At 41.4% G+C, this 17,568-nt stretch overlaps 1 protein-coding gene across 1 annotated transcript in view; it reads right to left on the minus strand.

Annotated features, from left to right (window-relative positions):
* Positions 1-2,427: 2,427 nt before the first annotated feature.
* Positions 2,428-17,568, minus strand: part of CACNA1H (calcium voltage-gated channel subunit alpha1 H) — a 384,050-nt gene continuing 368,909 nt past the window's right edge. The window contains 7 exon segments of the mRNA XM_075179258.1: positions 2,428-3,997; positions 4,762-4,940; positions 5,435-5,595; positions 11,301-11,366; positions 11,368-11,573; positions 13,788-13,909; positions 15,901-15,979. Of these exon segments, the coding sequence (XP_075035359.1) occupies positions 2,816-3,997; positions 4,762-4,940; positions 5,435-5,595; positions 11,301-11,366; positions 11,368-11,573; positions 13,788-13,909; positions 15,901-15,979 (1,995 nt within the window). The 3' untranslated portion in view covers positions 2,428-2,815.

Raw genomic sequence — 17,568 nt, forward strand, 5'->3', positions numbered from 1 at the left:
TTTTTATAACAAAAGCGATGATCCACGATACCATCACCCAAAAGTCACAATGTCACTACACTGAAATGATAAGCAGCAATGTCCCTTATCAGCCCTTTAATGCGGTCTTGGGCTTTGTTGTTTTGAGATAACAAAGAGCACATCTCAAATCATCTCTATAATTAATATACTGTGATTATAAGGTCTTTCCAATTCTAAATCCATTGCATTACATTAAAGGGGCTCTCTCATAAAACCCCCCCAGATATTTTTGTGTTTCGTTCTTTGTAGTATATGGTTGTATCCTGCAATCTGTCTGGGTGATATGGGACTGCTATGTGCAGGCTTAATGCATCTCTACTAGAGCCTTGCACAGCAATTGATCTCTCCATTAGCTGGGCTCTGGCTATTAAGGCTATAGACAAAAGTAATGATCATTTACGCAATTGGAAAACTGCGGCCTGCAGCGCAAATGCTGCTCTGTGACATTATTTGTAGTATTGCCAGATGAGAATATTTAAATTATATTCAGGGGGAAGAACATGCATTACAGGGGCAATACCTATTTAAAAGCAGAGCTGCTAGGGAGACAACATAACGCTGCTCGGCGCTGACTTTCAAGCAGAGTTAGATAATTTGCATGATGTGCCCTATTTTTCTACGATAGGTTGATAAAGGTAGCGTAATGCTTAGTGCGAAAGTTACTATGAAATTTTTTTTATATTAAAGTATATATCTCACATTTATGTTTACATTTTGTTTTTGTACTTTTGAAGAATAGAGAGGAGCACATATACAAGTAAATAGCTTTAGGACACCCAACCCTGCTGTCAGTAGAGGAAACCTTTGTCCCATCTTACAGCATAAATCCAAGTACAGCAATGTAGAACCAGGTAGCTGGGAAATGTTCTGTAGAGTTCAGTGGGGCATTGGTCACCTGGATGGTAAATCTGGCTCCTAGATGTGTCTGACTGGCTGTGCCATCTTCCCCTAGAACCTTGTGGCATAATTACATAATCCAATGATTTTTGGTTGAGTTCTGGCCCTAAGGAGCACTATATTTTATCATTTTAACATTCCTGATTCACAGTTTATCCGACAATTGTCTTGTGGCTGTCTGCTGAAAGCAGAGTGAGATCCGGATTAAACTCACATGTAACACTTTTTGGCAGCTCAGTTACCTTCTACCCAAACAAACTTTTCATTCTGGACTTGATCATTTGGGCTCTGGTTCATTTCGGCATCATTTACTTAATTGGGTTCCAAATTCCTAACCCCAACCCTAAACCTCAGTCCCAGTCTCTAACCCTAGTACCCAATCAGTCTCCATTCCAACATCGACCCCAATTCGAACCAGTCCTTAACCCCAATCCCCAACACCATCTCACCATCAGTAACCCCAGTTCACAATCTTAAAGCAAGTGCCTATCCGCAGTCCTCAATCTCAAACACAAATCCTTTACCCTGATCCTCAATTTATAAATCAGTCCTCAACTTTAGCTGTAATCCCAGTTCTCAAACTCTAATCCAAGCGTTAAAACCAGTCCTAATCCCAGTAGCCAACTTTGAACCAGAATCCGTTTATCCCAGTTCTCAACTTCTAATCAAATTCTTAACTCACGTCCTCGACATGCAACACAATTCCTAAACCAATCACTAATCCTAGTCCTAATGCAAATCATCAACCTCTTGTTTTTGTTGTTTTAATTGCTATATTTGACAATGGAAAGCCTTGTACTGTATGCATTATATTGTTAAATTGCAAGCTCGTTAGTTATATACTTTCAATAAACAAAGTTTGAACAAAAGAAAAAAACATCAACCTCTAACATAACCTCTAGTCCCAGCCTTCAACCCTCTAACCCAATCTCCAGCCTTAATCTTCAACCTTCAAACCTCTAACCCAATACATAATGCTAGTCCAAAACCTCTAACCCAAAGGCTAGTTAAAATCATCTAACCCAGGTCCCAAACCTTTAATGTGCCCACTCCCTATTCCCAGCACAAACAGTAGACCCAAATCCCAGCTCCCAATTCTATTCCAATAAGGTGGAGCCCAAATTAAAGGGGCATAAGCAAACTGCCACTCAAATATCACATATATCTGCCAAAAAGGCTTTGAACCTGAACTAGTGCCTATATGAAATGGAGACTAAGGGCTAGATTTACTAAACTGCGGGTTTGAAAAAGTGGGGATGTTGCCTATAGCAACCAATCAGATTCTAGCTATCATTTTGTAGAAGGTACTAAATGAATGAAAGCTACTATCTGATTGGTTGCTATAGGCAATGTCCCCACTTTTTCAAACCCGCAGCTTAGTAAATCTAGCCCTAACTGTCCACGGCAAAACATTGGTACCCAAATAAACTCAATTTAAAAAGGATGTACAGTTCTGGGATTCCAGCCTAACTTTATATTGGGTATGCCTAAACCACAGAAACAAAGACATTTTTTTCACAAATACATTATTTCTATTTTATTTATACTGCTGATATACAGATATTGTACAAGTCTTCATTTGTCAGCACTTCTGCATACTGTGTCTCTGCACAATAAAAAAGTGCCAGCTTAAAAATAGAAAAACAAACAAAAAAAACCAAACATTCAAATTAAAATAAAAACTCGAATCAATGTGATTGAGGCTATATGGGAAGTTTTCTCCGTATTTTCGTTTATAAAATCAAACAAATCAAAACATTTTATTCAAACCATCCACATTTCTATATATTCCATGTGAAACCCCGCCACTTATTGAAAACACTAAAACCCATAGGGGCTTCTCACACCCGTCTATCCAGTGGTTCGTCAATGTCACAAGCCCTTGTATCCTTAAAAGCTATAACGGTTTGTCTGTTACTTCCTCTGTTGTGTTAGAAGCATTGACTAGTGCAGGAGTTTTTAAGGAACTCTTAATAATTTCAGTGAAATCTCTGTTTTTTTCAGAATTGTTGCTATAAAGATGGTCTACTTGTTTAATTTCTAAAGCCCCGTTGTTGGGCCTGGAGTCCACAATGACTACAGATGGAGAAGTGGGACGCCCACTCTCTGTTAAAAGTTCTGAGAAGCTGTTTGCCTCCAACTGGTCGAAAGAGTAACCAGGAATTATCAAGTGTTCATTGCGACAAGGTGCTTGGTTCCGCCTCTCGCTTTTAGGCAGTTGTTCTCCAACTTGGTTGTCACCAAGGTCTAAAGAGTCCCTGTACGCTGTTGATTCACTTGACGGTGTCCTCCTTCGTAACATCATGCTGTTTTCTGATGCTTTGGTACGTGAAGCTGTGCCACTCTCATCCTCCATGGGAGGATCTATAGAAATGCATGGTGGGCTCATCTTCTTCTTCCTTCGAACTCCGTTGATGTACTCTGGGTCAGACTGTATGAGAATAGAAGAGTCATGCTTATCTTCGATGGACAGATCAAAGCAGGAATCTCCATCGTCATCGATGGAGGGGCAGATTTCAATCGAGTGCCTCCTTTGGTCTTCCGCCCAGACGGGCTTCGTTAAAAATCCTTGAGTATCAACACTGTAGAACTTCTTCAAGTCTTTGCTACTGGTCCCTGCCAGGCTGGCTGTGCTATTGCAGTTCTTTAGTAAAGGAGGAGGAGATGAAGCTTGGGAGATGAATGGAGAGACAGAGTGACTCCTATGATTGGATTGTCCTTGCCAGCCCTTTGCCGAGCTATTTATGTGGTTGACCTCTTCATCGGCTAGATCTGAAGACTCTAACAAAGACTCGTCAGGGTTGGTGTTCTCGCTGCTTCCGCTTGAAGGACGGCTAGGAATACTGTGTTGGCTGTACACATGCTTACGTGTACGGACGCTGGAATGTCTGTGGTGGGACGATAGTTTGGGGGAAGTTTGAGGGGTTCCCTGCAGAGATAGAGGCGTGGGGCAGATCAAGTTTGGAACTAGGGTATTTAGTGAAGGCATTCTCAGTATTAAGCTCTCCATTGAGTCAACCTGAAGGCTGTCCTTGGAATCACCATTCTGACAGTCAACCGAATCCATGTGGACAGCCTCCTAGAGAGCAAACACATAATAAAACAGTAAGAAACCATATACTGTTATACTCATACACTGTACTAGATTTTATGATGTTACAAAATTAAATGAATGTAAGCAGGACAAATAAAAAGAAATATTGTACGGATATTAGTGCTTAAAGTTTTTTTTAACAAAAGGTCAAGCAACACATTATTAAAAGACTTGTGTCATGGTTTTGACAGTGACATCTGCAGGTGAAAATAAGGTACTGCAGTGTATTAAAAATAAACAATGACAATGAGCCAAAAAATACAAATAATGCATTCTTTTCTATAGAAATAAATACCAATATCAACATCAATTAGATGTTAATTTACACAACATATTTGAAAGATGTAACTCTATTTGAGTATCACTATGGAGGACCTAATTACTGCATTGCACACAGTGGAAACCATATGTTGTCTTGCCAACTATTAATTACCATCACTCAGAAAAAGGCCCTACATGTTTTTATCTAAACACTGTAGGCCTTATATACAGTTGGACACAATTTACATAAGTCAGTGTAAATGGCGTCCAGTTGTTTACTTAGAACTCCGAGCGACTCTGAATAGTACGCAAATGCTTAGATTTAAGTTAAAAGTGCATGATATGCTTCAAGCGTTTCCTACACAATGGCCTGTAAGGCTGGTAAATAAATAATAAGACAGACGTCTGGTATATTCTTCAACTGCACATGTCCGGTTGTAAAAGCTCTCTGCATGACTCCTTTCTGATGAAGTTTTCAGCATCATTACCTGCCTACGCAGTAGTCTGTTTAGGCTGGGCGATCGGGAGGCAGAACATGGAGGTGGGATTTTAGGCACATCCTCGGGATCCAGATGGCAGCTTGCGGAGGGCGATGGTTGGCAGTCCACCGGTACTTTAAGAGAGATGCTGGATTCACTCGGTTGGGAATGTACTGACAGAAGAGATCCTACAGGACAGAGAGAAAAAGGTGGTGTCACTTCGTGACTGGTGTACAGAGCATCTTCCAAGACTGGTCGTCCGGAGCCTTTATTGGCCCTGAAATCACATGAAACTGAAGGAACTGCGGAACTCAAATATAATGCAAGTTTAGTTTCATTTAGATTATGGACAAAACAAATTTCAGATGTCAAATTATTCCAATGCATTTCAAAAAGACCCAGTAGCATTACAAATATATGTTACTGCATTTGTATAGTTGAAACTAGAAAGAATGAATTAAGAATAATAGAAGCTTTGTGCGGCTTATACCATCTATGGTTAAGGCAGTAAATAGCCAAACTCCCTTGTCTCACTAATTGCTGTATCGCTTTCTATGTGGAATAACCTCTCCATCCTTTCTCTCTCTACAGTTCAGGTTGTAGGAAATGATAGAATTAAATGTGAGTTTACTAATCATATAGAAGGATTCACTCTCCCACAGCTTATATAACATCAGAATACCTTTTGGAGAGCTATCCTCATAGGCCTCCACTTCACGCAGAGGGTAAGAAGACTTTGCGGGCAGAACGGGGCGGAACATGTAGCTGTCATTGGGTAACGAGAGCATCCTGGAGACGGAGACTTTTCTGACGGTCAGCAGGTTTTGGGATCCGGTCCCGTCCCTCATGTAGATATCATCATCCTGTAGAGAGGACACAGATCAGTCTGTTAGCTGGGGGATAATGAGAGCAGCGCCCCCTATTGGCAGCTCTGCAGTAGTGTATTACAGCTTGGTCCTTCCACCTTTGGGGGCTGGGACTGTCAGTCACATATGATTAATACATACTATGGTTCTAAGACCAAGTGCAGGGTGAGAGGTTACTCTGGTTTCCTAGGACAATCACGGTTCATTTAAAAAATATTGGAGCCCTAGATTACAGGACCCCATGCTGATGTAAGGATATTAAAATACACAAGAACATTTTTTTAAGGATGTGCCCCCTCAAATGTGGGTCACCCGTCTCAACCATTATCATGTAAGATCAACCATGCCAGTCACCCCATTTATATCACATCACAGACGACAATATAAGACTCATTTCAGCAAAGCGCAGTGCACGTGTAGTCACTAGCTGTATACCAGACAGGAACCTAGTTCTCCAAGCCGGGGGCAATTACCGAACTTGTAGTTGCTACTAACGTGCATCATTGGCCAGGGAGCTGTAGGTCATAATCATTGGTATATAGTTCCCCCAACACTAAGCTCAGTTCATACATCTTGATGCGAACCGTGTTATTTAATGCAGAATACATGAAAAACATGGGGTGCCCTGTATTTGCATAACAATTAACACAGCAACACTCTTTTGGAGGGACTGTTCCTCTACTAGATCCATATGGACTCCTCAACTTACTTCCAAGTCATGTCTGTCTGGTCCCCAACAGTAATCACACAGATCATATATAAATGTACCGAACAGGCAAACTAGGCACATGCCTAAAGCACCACTGTTCTACGGACAGCATGGGAATGATTTGATATAGATTTTATATATGTTTTTTTTTTTTTTTAGTGCTTGGTCTTAAGTTTCCCAATTAAACTAGTGAAGGGTGGTATTGGGAAGAGAAGTATAAGCATGCGGGGTGCACAAACACTAATTTTGGATGTAGTCACTCAAGTGCCAAGGGCCCTCAATTCGTATCTTCCCTACACACATTGGCAGTAGCTGTGTTGTGGGCTGACCCTAAATCCATAAGATGGTTTTGATATACTAAGCAGAGAGTCCCCATCACCCCCGCAGTCAGGAAGGAGCAGGGAGACAGAAGAGCTTAGCAGCAGAAGGCAGTGAAGCCACAGGAAGCGCGGTTGCCACACAACACACAGAGACAGAGCGCGTGGATTCACCTCGGAACCGTAGGAGCAGGGATGGAGGGGAAGTGGCAGGACCTGCTGGTAGGACATGGGGGAGACAGGACGTTTCTCCTTCAGCAGAACACAACCCTCCAGTGATTCTGGGATCAATAAAGTCACATTCTCCTGGCTCAATGCCCCCTTCAGTGCAAGATTAAGGAAACAGACAACAATTAAGCAGGTACTAATGTACTACGATTGATTCTAAAGTCAGGGTGGTCTAATGGGTCCGTCATAGCTAGTTTATTCTGCAGATATTGGCAGCCTTACACTTATTTTTACAAATAACTCATAATTTCCTCTAAACACAAGGTGGAATTAACAACAGTATTTGGCCTCCACAATTCTTTCTCTGGTTATATTACAGAAATGTTGTTTATGATTCTGAATTTAATACTGTATATCCTTTTAAAGCAGAAAATGAAAATAAATGGCATTGACAAAATTATTGACACCCTAGACTTAATATTTGGTAATGTAGACTTTGGTCAAAATAACTGCAGTCAACCGCTTCCTATAGCCATGGACGGGCTTCCTGCACCGCTCCACGGGTAGTCTGGTCCTCTCTTCTGGTCCAAACTGCTCCAGATCTCCCAGATTTGAAGGTTCCTTCTCCCAACTACAGTTTTCAGATGTCTTCACAGGTAGTCTATGGGGTTTAGATTTGGACTCTTTGTTGGCCACTTTAGAGCAGTCCAACGTCGTCGTAAACCATTCCTGGGGGCTTTTTGAAGTTTGTTTGGGGTCATGAACTTTAAAGGAGACCCACCTTTGTGACCATGGGTTCAACATTACTTCCCAAAATGGCCTTGTGATCTCCACATTTTATGAACTTCAAGGCAGCCAGATGCAGCACAGCGACCCCAAAACATCACAGAACCTCCTCCATGGACGTAAGGAAGAAGTTCGTTTTGCTTTCTGTAAACATAGGAATAATGTGCTTTGCCAAACAACTCAGTTTGGCCTCTTCTGTCTGTTGGCTTGAGTTGGTGCCGGATGGTCCAAGTTGAAACTATGGTATCTTGTGTCTGAAGGTCAGAATTAATCAGTTGATCGAGGTGCTCTCTCCACCATTCAAACAATCCTGCGCTGCAATCTTCTATCAACTTTCCTCTTTCTGGGGAGGTTGGCTACATTGCCATGGGCCTTAAACTTTCTAATAGCATTGCATACCATGGAAAATAGAACTTCAAGGTCTGTGGTTATTGATTTGTAGCCTTGAGATTGCCCATGCTTGGCTACAATCTGCTGTCTGACCTCCTCAGACAATTCTCTGGTTGTTTTCTTGTCTCCATGCTCAGTGCAATACGCACAGTGAACCAAAACAGGAGCATGAATCGTTTTCTCTTTCGAGCTTGTGTCAATGAGTGATTATTATATTGCAGGCACTGGTGAGTTCAGTTCCAAAGTGAAGGAGAATCGCCTGCTAGAAATCTAATTATTTATAACTACTTCTAAAAGGTGCCAATAATTTTGTCCCTCGCATTTAATAATTTCTGTGTAGACTAAGCTAAGACTTCGTAAATATTTCAGACTCTCTGTTTTATTCCACTGCAAACCAAAGAAAAACTTTTGTGGACACCAAAATATTTTTTAACTTCAACAAATTTCTGGAAGAAAAAAATACGGCAAAGGTGAGAATATTTTTGGCCACAATTGTAGATGTTTTGACATTTCCATCTACAAAACAATAGGACTAGATTCATCATATAACCTGATGGGACAGCAGCTTGTTTACCTACATTCATCTAATGTCTTGGAGGGAATTCTCACTAATACTCCAGAAATAATGATGTATACTGTACAGCAAGGGGGGCAGGTTGTGACCTACATTTCACACGTGACGTGTGTGATGAGAGGCCACGCTCTACTACAGGAGATATTAAAATGCACCTGATTTATCAAGGCACACATACTGAGCACAACATACGTTTAGTTTAAACGCATGTCTTTCAGCTCGCCGTACTCCTGAATTCAAGGCACGGATCTGAAGATACGTGCGCTGTTGAAATTGGGGGCAAGTCTGCAGTGTTCTACCACACAAGACGCTGCAGGATGCGTCCGATACCTACGTGGATTATCTATTCGCCTAAGAACACACAGGAAAAGAAAATCATTAATTTCATCTGTTTATAACAGGCATTAATGATCAGTAATAAAAAAAAAGTGTTTTTTTTCCCCATGAAAACCATTTATTAGGATGTTGTTAATATCTACTAAGCATAAAATACATTTTTACAGTTGCGTCTGATTGCAAACACATGTTATAGCATGCATACGAGACGGTCATCACTACTGATCAGGCCTTAGACTAGCCCTGTAGCTGGAGCAAGAGATACGGCACAAAAACAAGTAACTTTGAGATGGCCAGAGCTGGATTGCGATGTGGCTACGTGCGCTCCAGTTTGGCACGGCCCTTACGGTAAACTGACTACGACAAAAAGCCCCTTCCCTGTCCCATTCCCGTAGGCTGTAGCAAGTGTCCTTTGCGTTCGAAAATGCAGCGGACAGGTTTGCGTTTACTGGCGTATGTCCTGGTTCTTGGTATGCGCAGAGTAATTTTGCGTACGATACGCTCTTAATCGTCAGATACAGGCCTTGATGAATCAGGGCCAATATCTGTGAGAATACATCAAGTCAGTTCACTGGTGATATCATTGAGGAACGATCAGTGTTATAAAAACTAATATTTCACTACTGCAAGCCAAGATCCCCCTCTAAGCACCTTCTCCGCTTGGAGCCAATACTTTATTGCCCCCCACTCCTTAAACTCAGATATCCCAGTCACATCTCTGGTGTTTTTCATCCTTACACATAAAGGTCACACAGAGGGGAGGCAGCCATTTTGTGGGGTGTAGCAACATTCATGATAATGTGGCCAATCAAATCATTAGACAACAGTGACATCGCTGAGGCTTCAAGTGGTACTCTCATGAGTATTGGTGCAGTTCACAAAATGGCGGCTTCTACTGGTAAATGTTTTTTTTTGTTTTTTAATAAACATTTTTATTCAGTCTTACAAAAGTAAATACAAGTGGAATAAAACGAGAGCCAGGCATACATGGTAATGATGGCAAATAGGAAAACAAAGAACAAAAGATAGATATATGCAGGGCTCAAAGTACAATACACAGTGTTATGAATATGCAGTATAACAAAGGGAGACGTGAGAGAAGAGAGAGAAAATAAAGAGACACAGAGAAGAGGAGAGAGGGGGAGAAGTCACTAAAGAATTTAGTTGCGTAGGTGGATGAGATATGGTGGAAACAGATTTTGAGGAGGAACCAGAAGGGTTAGGACACCAAAGGTGGAGGGGACCCCTGATAATTGTTCCAGGGACTCCAAACACAGGTAAAATGGACAGGAGGGTGGCGTAATATGTCTGTAATATATTCTATGTGGTAAACCTGTTAAATGCGATTGATAATTGAGGGAAGAGGGGGCGGCTCTGGGTTTTTCCAAAATAGCGCAATTTGGCACCTACTGGTAAATTTTAACACAGCATGACCAAAGATGTGCCAGGAATTAAACCGAGTTATAACTGATTTTAAGATGTTATAATAACTTTCCGATCCGCTGCTCCATTTTCTTACATTTATTTCTAGGGCTGTAAATTAGAGGGAGGTACAGGAACTCATTTTCGGGAGTAAGTCCATTTGCCTGGCGTATCGTGTGTGAAATAGATTTGCACATGGGCCAGAACAGGACTTACGCCAGTAAAACACAATTCATGTCCGAACACAAATGACATTTACGACTGCTTACAACTTGAAGGAGGGAACGGGGGTGTCATTGTACATTATTGGGGTGCCGAGGGCGTGTCTACGCAGCTGCGGCTGATTCAAATTCTGGGTTTCTCTTAGTACATGTGTTTAACTGTTTCATTTGCATCAGGGGGCAGGTGTAAATGCCGACTGATAGTGATGACTACACGTATACATGCCAGAACAAGTAGGACTATAAAAATGAATTTTATGTACAATATGCATTTAGGATATCCTGATTTATGTATTTCATGTGAAATACATTTGTATTTTTTTTATTTTTTAAATCACATTTTTACTATGGATTACAGTACTAAAAGTTATTAATTTATTTTAGAACATATTTTTTTTTGCATGCACCCTGATGTGACTTATATTGCACATATGCATGTGTGTATCCAGCACTCTGTCTGCCTAAATACGGCAACGTATAACCAGAGGGTACTTACACCCGGATTCAAATGGAAAACGTATTTTGAGATCCGCTTCTATCTGAAAACGGGCGCACAAGTTACGTTCATATTTGTTCAGGTTACGCCTGAAGATGAATCAGGCCCACAGTGTATAAGTCTGACTTTTAGTTCCTCTTTTACCACCCCTGAACCAAACAACTGCCCCCCAGGAATACCAATAAATAATTGTAGAGATGCAACAAATGTACCCTGGCTTGTTTCATCAGGACTGGCAGCTCTTTCTTCAACGGCACCGGAACCCCGCCAATGGGCTTGCCATCCGGTGTGGGGGTGCATCCTCCGCTAGCCGGGGTAATGGCCCGGGACATCTCCATTTCGATCTCTGCATCCATCTCTGCGTCCTCCTTGGCCTCTTTATTGCTCTCCTCCAGGTGCTTCATCAGAACTGCCACCACCACATTTACCAGGACAAACTGGGCAATGAGGACGAAGGTGACAAAGTAGACAGGGGAGATGAAGGGCAGGTAGGTGAGGCAATGCTTGTCGTCGCTGTGGCACTCACGGAGTGTGTCCTGGTGGAGGATAAAGTTACACAATCATGTTACAACCAGTGGTTAGTAGAAGCCTTACACGCACAGTCTGCCATGATAATGTAAAGGCTGTTACCGAATGCAGCTGCCCGAACCTATCTAACGCCAAAGTGTAAATTTGTGTCCAGTGCACTTAGCTGGTGGGCTCAGGGTTAACGCTGTCTGCACACGGCGAGTTCTCTCTTTTCATATGAACAATCCGACATCGGAATGTTCTCGGAACAATCGCTTAACATACAATTACATTACACACTGCAATTTGTTTTCTGACAATTTACCATGAAATAATTTTCCTCTCAGACAATAAATACCCCCACCCACACAGTAGTGTCACATAATTCAAGATAACTTTAGATTATACATAGTTACATGACCATACAAAAGCTGAAGCCCTATATATTTACTTCACTTCACTAAGCAATAACACATGGGACACAAGAGAGATTAATTAGCTATAAAAACAATAATACATACATACATACATACATGCTGATATAGCTCCATATATGTACACAGTGGCAGAGTTATAATAAAGTCCGCAAAATTAGGTTCAGATCACTGTTAGCAACAGGTGCCGTCATCAACTCCTTCTATCTTGTTATATGGTGCAAACTAGTCACACCACAACAACCCTAAGCGCATGGCATCATACAGTGTACTCTGCACTGTGTCTCAAGTCAACACATCTCAAAAGGGATCTGCTGGAAAGTTAGACGATTTATATTTGCAGCTTAATATCTGATGGAATCTAATTTCTACTTGCTGCTGTTTTCTTCAGTCAATAGAATGTTACATCTATCATGGTGCAGTCATTTGTTTACATGGTGTACTCATTGTTCTTGAACTGATTCACCCAACTTTACCAGTGATATCACCAACCTATCCATTCACTAGGAACCAGAGACATCACTTAGAATACAGCCTATCCATTCACTAGGAACCAGAGACATCAACTAGAATACAGCCTATCCATTCACTAGGAACCAGAGACATCAACTAGAATACAGCCTATCCATTCACTAGGAACCAGAGACATCAACTAGAATACATCCTATCCATTCACTAGGAACCAGAGACATCACTTAGAATACAGCCTATCCATTCACTAGGAACCAGAGACATCACTTAGAATACAGCCTATCCCTTTACTAGGAACCAGAGACATCACTTAGAATACAGCCTATCCCTTCACTAGGAGCCAGTGACATCACTGAGAATGCAGCCTATCCATTCACTAGAAGCCAGTGACATCACTGAAGCTGCAGCCAAACCATTAACTAGGAACCAGGGACAGTGAGCTGAGGCATGAGGAAACAGTGAATCCCTCCATTGTGTGTAAGCAATAGTACACTTTAAGACACAACCTATTATGAATATCAGCCACACATTTACCACAACAAGTAGACATAATTACAAGTATGAGAAATACAGATGCAGCATGCAGGTTACATGGTATATATAGCTTTTAAAGGCTCTTGCAGGGAGTCCTATGTGTTTCTGCCACTGATGACACTAATCTGCTATGGAGAAGCGTTGGCTGACTCATTGCTAACAGCCTGATGTGAGGGTGTCATTAGGTAAATATTAATGATGTCAGTATGTTCTCATCACCCTGTTGTTTAGTAACACAATGAATCACACAATCTCCTATTCATCTCTGCCAGGGTGTTAGGGAAAACATGTTTGCTGATAAGTGATAATAAAGTTAGAGCCCCATGACATGAGGCAGACAGGAGAACTATAGAACTTCTCCTAGGGGAACTGCAATACAGATATTTTAATGCTGAAACTGGATGCTCTTTAGAAACATCTGCTGACCGATCCAATTTGGACCTTCTGCTTATCGTGTCCAATGCTCATTGCACCTCATGCGAAAAGTTCAGGGTTTTGCGAGCAGGAAAGTTGTCAGCCAAACTAAAAGTTTAGCATTCACCTTTGAGTAGCGACTAGCGAGCACTCGAGAAGGATATGCTGTTGATTCTAGTTCTACAAGCACCAGCATGGCCTTCCAGACAATGGCTGCCAGTGCATGCTGGAACATATAGTGTTAGAATAGCTGGCAGCAGTTCCAGGGAAAAACACATTTATCCCCCCTCCCCCCCCCAAAGGCGTATTGCTAAAACTACCATTCCCAGCATGCATCTGTTGATAAACCTATGAACCACAGTGCAGTGGAGACAATGCGCCACTTCTCACCTTCATGATACCGTTCCAGTTGTCACCCGTCGAGACACGGAAGAGGGTCAGAAAGGCCATTCCGAAGTTCTCAAATGTGGCGTGCCTGCTGAGCCCCTCGCACGGGTTGTCTTCATTACACACTGCAGGTGAGATGAGAGATTAGACACCATGGAGATCTTCACAGAATGACTGACAAACACAAATTAATCAGCAGTCCTGGAAATGCCACTAAGTGAAAGATGATAAAACCTTTTATCTGAGCTCAGCCTGACTGTTAATTCAATAGAGTTCCCTAAATGTGCACTGTGTGTCGCTTAGCCTTCTGAGCCAACATGATGTCAATTTTTACCTTCATGGCTCCGAAAGGGTTACTTCTCCTAAATCTACAGCCAGCTTCAGTTCCTTCCTCCAAACAGACATATATAACGTTTATGCTCTGTTAAAGCATGTCCGGTCTTTCTGGCAGTTGAGGGGTAAGTCATAATGCAAGCAGATGGCTTATGGTTGAATAACATAAATCTCCACTATAATAAATATGTGGGACTTGCCTGAGCCGTCCTTTGTTTTCATTAGCGAGACTCAGCGTGGACCAGAAGGTATATTTCACAACAGGCAGCCTCGTACTGCCTTCCCCACATTTTTAAAAGCTCTAATAAATACAATCTACAAAGTAAAATGTCCCTCTTTAATAAAATAGGGGCACATTAAGTTTTCATTATGGACAGGCGGACATCACTGTTGCCAGATCCTTAATGAGCTATTCATTTGCCAAGGCTTGTAAATGTGCATAAGAGGACTCCACAGAGAGAGAGAGAATATCAGAAGTCTGATGATAATTATGGACACTGAAGGGTAGCATCAGGCAGGTCTATGAGACAAAATAGATTAAATGAAGCATTTCAGGTACCTGCTCTTTGCACAATATCTGTGGCTGTCTTTTATAGTCTGTTCTTTATCTGCTACCTCAAAGCTTTAAATCAATCACATCCCTAGCTAAATCAATGTATAACTACTGAATTGTTCATTCAAAGCACTTTACATCGGAAGAGAACAGCAATGGGAAACGTCTCTACCAATCAGATAGAAGTACCACCACGATGGCCAGTGTGAACTGGGAAAACCTACCACCATCACAGAAGCTTTTGAACTGGGAAAAGTATTTCTTTATGTACTTTGCACAGGGATTAAGTTTGATCTACTTCAAACCTGGTGACTGTGTCACCTGGCGGGTACCCATGGTTGTTCCAGCAGTCCAAAGCTGCACTCCACTGTCTTACAATAGGGGGCACTTTTTTAGCATTGTGGCATCATTGATACCCTTTCCCCACAAGACACCGACAACACCTCTGTCTGTTTTAATCCGACAAGTAGTAGTTGGAGAGAGGAGTACAGTACTGATCCACTCGAACTGTCAGGAGAGCCCTCTAGTTTCGGGGAATTCTGCCCTGGAACTAAGTAGAACTTTGTATTCAATCTTATCTTAGAGAACAATCAGCTGTCTCTGTTGGCATCAAAAGAGAATTCCATCCAAAACTGTGTGGAATTGTCCTTTGATAATGATAGGTAAAGGTGTACATTTATCCTCTAGGACACGTGCTCCATTGGTCCTATAATTTGAAAACAATGACCGTAGCATAGGTCAGGACTGTCCAACAAGTGGCATGTACTATGTAGCACTACAACCTTTTTTGGTTGCCCTTCTACTTCTTTAACAACTTCCATAGATTTAACTGTAGAACATCCTTTTCTAACAGTATTCAGCAAAAGACCATGTATAGATCATGTATTGTAACACATATGGTCATCTAGCTTATAATGTCATATTTAATCAGACTATGTGATTTTATGGTTACAGGTCCTCTTTAAAGCACTTTATTGATAACTACATCTCATGAACCTTACAGAAACAGCTGCAAGTGATCTCGTACGTTAGAAGTCACTGAAAATCCGTTGATAATGAGCAGATGTGGTTACTAATCTTCTAAGATTTACGGAATGTTGCAGAATGTTTCCTGATACAGCTGAACCCCGGCCAGGTCAAACTATTTTTATATAACCTTTTTTTCTTTTCTTTACAAGTGTTGCCACAACAATACGGATCCAAGTTCCTGGAAATACATAGCTGACTCACCAAGCTTCCCAAATAACTCCACTCCTAGGGCGGCGTAGATGAAAAACAGGAGCATGAAGAGGAGCCCAAGGTTTCCTACCTATCAAGGGGGACAGAAGACAAGACTGAGGCACATATAGCATAATATAATATGCATAAATAAACACACCGTCAGAGAAGGACCTTACACTTATATATATTAATATCATCTTACTTTAGCTATAAGGCAGCACGGTGGCTCAGTGGTTAGCACTTCTGCCTCACAGCACTGGGGTCACGAGTTCAATTCCCGTCCATGGCCTTATCTGTGTGGAGTTTGTATGTTTTCCCTGTGTTTGCGTGGGTTTCCTCCGGGTGCTCCGGTTTACTCCCACAATCCAAAAACATACTGGTAGGTTAATTGGCTGCTATCAAAAATTGACCCTAGTGTCTCTCTCTTTGTGTGTGTATGTTAGGGAATGTAGACTGTAAGCTCCAATGGGGCAGGGACTGATGTGAGTGAGTTCTCTGTACAGCGCTGTGGAATCAGTGGCGCTATATAAATAAATGATGATGATGATAATGAAGGCGCCGCACAATCGACAAAATATGAATAGAACAATATACAGATTAGTAAGGGGCAAGAGAAACTATAGGATTAGTATAAACATTGTATAATTTCAGAAATATTAAGAGTAGTATCTCATCTTCCTATAGTTGCAGAGTTAAGAATGACTTAAAGTCACCCCATTCCTTTATTACCATTATTGGGTGATTTTGATAGCATGGGATAAAATGAGGGAAGACCAAGAGGACGAGGCGGGTGACAATGAAGGTCAGACGGTAGTGACAAGTAAATGAGAGTTTGAAGCACAATCAACGTTCTGCCGATAAAGTCAAGTTTTAACTTTGGATAAAATGCAAAGTTAAGCCCTGGAGAGTGAAGGACAGCTGTCATATATTCTACCACACACACGGGCTTAATGAGATGATTGCCGAGGGAAGCGGACATTCGTCCGTCTTCAGTCACTTGATATGCATTGAGGGAGGCCACAAAGAGATGTCCTATTACCACAGCTAATTTAGTTGTATAGTACAAACTAGCAGGTCGACTCAAGGACGCTGGCAGAAGATGAGAGCGCGGGGCTCTGCCGCATCCATACAGCATATAAAGTAGCAGAGATGAATCCAGTTTAAGAAGTGCGTACAGCACACTGACGCATGTCTCCTGGAAGGCGGACTTAGGGTCAACATGTAATCTATATGTATATATAAGTCTTGGCCTGTTCGTTCTGGCTGTGTCATTGGCACAATTTATAACTTTAATAACACAACACAACGCTACGTACATCTACTGTACACCCTCAACTGTGTCTAGGGGTTAAGCAATAGATTGTAAGCTCTTTGACTCAGGGTAGTTTGCTATTGCGTTTCTATACAACCTTGTGTAAAATGTTTGCATAGCCATCTACTGTGTATTATTATGCATGTGTTATATAGTTGTAACATTATCAAATATTATCAAGATACTGTCATAACTTTATGAGTACTTTGTATTTTTCGTGTACAAGGCTAAAAATAAATAAATCCACAAATTGAACTTGTAGCAAAGTTTCACAACAGTTTCAATGTCAGTTAGCGACTCAATGTTCTATTTGTCTATAGGCTTTACAAATAAATAAATATGTGATCTCTAGATATTATGGTTAC

Source organism: Mixophyes fleayi, chromosome 7 (assembly GCF_038048845.1).
Source record: "Mixophyes fleayi isolate aMixFle1 chromosome 7, aMixFle1.hap1, whole genome shotgun sequence".
Lineage (NCBI taxonomy): Eukaryota > Metazoa > Chordata > Amphibia > Anura > Limnodynastidae > Mixophyes > Mixophyes fleayi.